This window comes from Azolla caroliniana, unplaced genomic scaffold (genome assembly GCF_043228905.1).
Source record: "Azolla caroliniana isolate FFs.n. ecotype wild unplaced genomic scaffold, voAzoCaro1.0.p SCAF_11, whole genome shotgun sequence".
NCBI classification, from domain to species: Eukaryota; Viridiplantae; Streptophyta; class Polypodiopsida; order Salviniales; family Salviniaceae; genus Azolla; species Azolla caroliniana.
In genome coordinates this window covers 18,743,347-18,748,905 of record NW_028230446.1, presented here as the reverse complement: position 1 = coordinate 18,748,905, position 5,559 = coordinate 18,743,347, and the positions used below count along the sequence as shown (strand labels likewise).

The 5,559-nt window shown below is 42.2% G+C and overlaps 1 protein-coding gene across 1 annotated transcript; it reads right to left on the bottom strand.

Annotated features, from left to right (window-relative positions):
• Positions 1-1,477: 1,477 nt before the first annotated feature.
• On the bottom strand, positions 1,478-3,701 carry LOC147858289 (uncharacterized). The gene is made up of 2 exons (XM_087327689.1): positions 3,311-3,701; positions 1,478-3,075 (listed from the first exon to the last, which is right to left on the bottom strand). The coding sequence occupies exons 1-2, from the start codon at positions 3,524-3,526 to the stop codon at positions 2,041-2,043; spliced, it is 1,251 nt and encodes a 416-aa protein (XP_087183815.1). The 5' UTR covers positions 3,527-3,701; the 3' UTR covers positions 1,478-2,040.
• Between the last annotated feature and the right edge of the window lie 1,858 nt (positions 3,702-5,559).

Here is a 5,559-nt window from a genome sequence, read left to right as displayed (position 1 = left end):
CATTGTAATAAGGTTTTGAGTGTGGTGTGTTGTGTGTTGTGGAGTAGATGGAAAGGATTTGTGAAGGGGAAAGCGTCTCTTCATACACGAAAGATTTGTCTTGAACGCAATCTGGGACAATGCACATGGTGCTCCAATTGATTAGAAGAAAAAGAGAACGTAAAAATGGTAGATGACAATAATGACACAAATTCCTCGTTTGCTTTTCCAAATAATATGTCTTTGTAAGCATGTGTATAAAGAAAAATATGAATTCGGATAATGAAAGATATTTCTCATTCACTCAACATACATGTTTGACGGATGGATGCACGCTCATTTAGCATTATTCGAGATCCTAATGATGCTGAAGGACAAGAACATACGTAAACAAACAATTCTCAAGCTTTCCAAGATATACCAATGGCTATTATGTTTAAATGGAAATCCAATTAAATATCCAAATTTATAATCCTTAACGAATAATTTATGAAAGACATGGATCTTTTATCTCCCTTGGGGAAGAATTTGATGTGGGTTCATAGTAATGGAGTTGTGCAAGTGATCAAGGGTCAATGTTGTGTACAAGTTCAATGACAATCGGTGCCTTACTGACTTGGGAAAGTACGAGAAACTAAGAAACTATATGCTACATATTCAACCGAACTAACTTGGTTTTGTGCATATAAAATAGCAAAATTAGGTTCACTAGAGCACAATGTACTAGCACAACGTGCTAGAAGACGGCATTGGGAGGTCGATCACTCTCAATCACGAGGCCCAGTTGACTTACTGCAACACTACAATTGATAAAATTGATCAAGCGCTTGATCTATGTCACTAATACAATGGATACAATTTTGTCATGATCAATAGCAATGTCGTAACTCAGTCCCTAAGTGACAAACACTCGATTGAGCTTGTAAGATAGGTCACCCCATGGAACATGGTCTTTGATCTATCATGGAATGATCAAAAGCTTAACACACATCCATCAACACTTGAAACCAATCCATAGGTCAAGCAAGCCATGCTCATTTCAACACTTCATCAATCAATCAACCAAGCCTTAATCATTTCAAAGCTCTCCATCAACATTCCTTGACCCGTGGCTCTTAATATATACAATCTAGTGTTTAATCGAGTCCATAATCATAAACTAATGTAATATTATCCAATAACATAATTACAAATCTAATTTGGATTAATCGATTCCATAATCCTAATTGGGGCGCCAAGTCTCATAGATAGGCCCTTACTGTATGCAGTCTTGTCATCAACCCCATCATCATAATTAAGTCTACAAGTTGGAAGCGAGGGTAGAGATCCAGGCCTCAATTATACATAACCCGAACTTACAAACATATCAATTAGGATGCAAGACTAAAGATGGGGATGGAGGCCAAGATGATGAAAAGGAAAACTCTAAGACATACAAACACATGATGGGAGGCATACATTGGTGAAGTTGCATGTGTACTCATTGACAAGAGGTTCCCTCCATTGGTTGCTAGATTGCAACCATAACATTAATCATCCAAGGTAATCCAACAAAATGAATCGGAGCCACTAATTACTTCTTTAGAATTAGTGCGAGCTTACATGGAGGAGATTGAATGAATGTGGTAGAACTGACGATGACGATGATAATGATGATGATGATTGTGAGACCACTAGCATGTCATGGGGGAGATCTATGTGTATAATAAGAACATACCTACAGCATCTTAAACCACCCTAGACCATTGTCATGAAAACCCTAAACCACCCACAAAAGAGAGGGAGAGAGAGAGAGAGAGAGAGAGAAGACTTGTTTGTCCATGGCTTTCCTTCTATCATGAGCTAGCTCATTGGAGCAGGATATGTGTCTCTGTGTGTGTATGTATATAAACAAAACATCACCTTATAAGCAATAAAATCCTTGTAGGGGCTTCTCTTCCATTTGTATGTGTGTGTATGTATATATATGTATATAAACAAAACACCACCTTATAAGAAATAAAATCCTAGTAGGGGCTTCCCTTCCATATATCTCTCCCTTGCTCCCTTTGCTTTGCTTGGCTAGAGCTTCAGGTCTAGGTCTTTGGATGTGATGGGGCATTCCTCATGGATGTGCTCCCCCGCCCACGCCTTCACCATGACAATGGAGCCGCCCCCGACTTCCTCCTTGTGGCTTGTTTCCATCTCGGTCTCGTGTTCAGGTCCTCGTCCCGGTCCCGGTTCTGGCTCGCCGCCCATGCAGACACTTGCGCCAGGCGATACATACGAGTAGCCCGGTCGCCAGAGGGAGGAGGAGAAGCTCGTGGATCCGCCCGAACCCGATCCTGAGCCCATGGATGCCGCCCACGGTGCCATCCAAACTCCTCCTATGCCTCCTGCAGACACAGACACTGGGGATGCCATCCCACTCGGGGGCGGAGACACTGCAATCGGCATCGGCATCGGCATCGGCATTGGAATTGGAATTGACATTGCCTGCCCGCACCTGTATGCAGTGGTGGTGGCCCCTGTTGTAGCAGATGATGACTTCTCAGCTTCACTTGCCATGGCTGCCCTCGGTGGCAGAGGAGACAGGGGGCATGACGATGGAGTGACCCTACTACCCAACACCTGCCCATTGTTGCTGTTGCTCGATGATGTCCATGCATTCAGTAGAGCTGTAGCCGCACAGTCCGCAGGTAAAGTACCGTCTTTTGGCCCCGCAGGCATGCTTGACTTGGCCTCCCATTCGCTCGATCTACCTGCGTGATCCCTCGTGCTGCCCCGAGGGCTTCGGCATGTTGGAGAGCATAAAGGCGGGGTTACAGGGGCGCTATACGACCCTCCCCCTGCTCCATAGCTTAGATGGCGTGCAGCTGAGAGACCTTTCAGCCATGGAGTTTGGGTTGGGCTAGGGTTAGGGTTAGGGCTAGGGCTATGGTTAGGGTTGTGGTTGAGGTTAGGATTGGAATAAGGGTTTTCTCCTCTGTAGCAATTTGAACGCACTGGGCTCGGGCAAGCTGAGGAAGCCGGGCTCGGATATGAAGACGACACCGGGCTCATAAATGGTGATGGAGCAAAGCCTGTTTCTGGTCCCCTCTCTGGTGCCTTCATCCCCTGGCATCAAATCATGACACAACAAACAATTCACAACAAATCAAAAAATGGAGAGATAAAGAAATGTTGGCAGTCAGAGCGCGAGGAGGAATACAGCATTCGATACTAAATAAAACGGTATCAGAGATCAATCCTAATGTGGTTCACATTTGGATAGAATATTATTAGGGTTTCTAACCACTGTTTCCATTTAGGGAATTTTTCTGTTTTTTTGTTTCTCTTAAATGAATTATACCTTCTTGTAGGTGAGGCCATCTTCTTCTACTATCCAGCCGGCATCGTTGCAGAGGGCTTTGAGGACCTCGTTGTTGTCGCAGTGCTTGGGGAGCTTGAAGTTGCCATAGGCACGGAGACCTGCATAGATCTTGGCGGCGATGGCGCGCCTCCGACGCTCCCGCCGACGGTTGTTCTCCCGCTCCTTCCATGTCGGAAGCCGAGAGCCCGATGTCATAGCTAACAGGGGAGGAGGAGGAGGAAGAAGAGGAAGAAGAAGGGCTCAGCTATGGCGGGTTGGGGGAGCACACAGGAGGTACCAGACTGAAAGAAAAGGGGAAGGAGGGAGAGGCAAGAGATCGGACCTTGTTATGAGTATGTATTTGTTCCTTTCTCTGTGCCTTCCTCTGCCAAGCTTACCCTGCTCTGTATCTATCTCTTTACCCTGTTTTCCTTCCTTCCTTCCTTCCTTTGTTTCTTTGTTTCTTTGTTTTATCTGTATGTGTGTATGCTTGCACACTGCCATAGATGTATATACATACATGATACATATGTATATATATATATATATATATATATTATAGTATTGTATTATATGAGCTTTATCAGAGATGCACAGACACAGAAAGAGAGAGCTTTCCCTTTGTCTCTGTCTTGCACTGTTCTCCCATATACATACATACTGATACATATGTATATACATATATGTATACAGTATATATGTATATACACACAATACAGACCTGTACTTGATGATGATGATACATACATACATAAACACACATACATACATACCCTCGTGTACATGATGATGATACATACATGCATACATACATAAACACATACACACATACATATATACATACATATTGATACCTTCATGTACATTATGATGGTGATACATACGTACATACATACATACATACATAAACACATAAACACATACACACATAAACACATACATACATACATACCCTCATGTACATGATGATGATGATACATACATACATGCATACATAACCCTCATACATCGTGGAGGAGGATAAAAAGTGGAGAATGCTATGGCTTCTCGACCATAAGCCCATCAAGGTGATTTGAATACTCTCGCCTGCCATGCCCATTCGCCCCCACGTGAAAACTCAAAATCGCATTATAAGGAAATTTGTTTTCTGGCTCCCTCCACCTCTGCCTCGATTCCAACTCTAGCACGATAACAAAATGCCTCATCTTGAACGTCTTGGTGTCCTAATGTCTCTATCATTGTTGAAACACCTTCATAGCCGAATGAAAAGTGGTGGGATTATCATCCCTCTCTCTCATTGAATGGATCAAATTCTGGCACTGGCCTCACAATGGAGTGAACAATTTGCTTCTTACTTTTCGTAAAAATCCTAAGATCACTTGCACAGGCTTTTGGTTGAGCAACACTTTGTGATAATCAACTATTTGAACAATGGTCTAAGTGTTAGGAATCATAATGCCCTACATCACAACATGTTTATGTCTTAGTGGTAACAAGCCCACCTTCATATAGATGGGCCCACACTTGGGAGATCGATGTGACACATCCTCGATAACCTTTATTCGAAGGTGAAATAGAATGGCACGATCAAAACATCTTAAGTTTATATTGTGTTGGCTCATGACATATAGTGGTGAGTTGTCCACATAAACCAAGACGCCAAATATACTTCATTCTTCAACTTTTAGAGTCAAAATTAATGAGGCATCCTATCACATTGCAAATATAGATGAAGAGTTTGTGCTAGTTCATGTAATTATTGTAAATTCACACGTGTGATATTGTTCAAGATTATTACCAAAGTTAAGCATCTAGTTGTTCTTAATCTACCTTGGTTTGAGTTTTGTGCTTTGTTATCTCAAGATTAAGTGGAAAAGGCAGGCGATTAAAGAGTCCCTCCTTCCTACAAAGATAGATTATCATACTTCAACATTTTCTATGGACATTAGACAATAGAGTAAGAAAACATAAATGTCTGTTTGCAATCTTATCTACACTTTCAACCCAAACAAGTCAAAGACCCAAGTCTAGAAAAATACTAGAAGTTCACATATGTGTTCGAGAAGGTCGAGAGCAATTCATTGATAACGCATTGACCTTATGGTTTTCCAATTGATATCCAACTTAGGAAAGAACATTATGGGGACGATGTGTGATCTATTACCATAAGAGCACAAGGATAGTTCATGATATATTGATGAGTGTTTGGCGAAAACATTCATCTAGCATTCTAGTTGCCTAGATGGTTC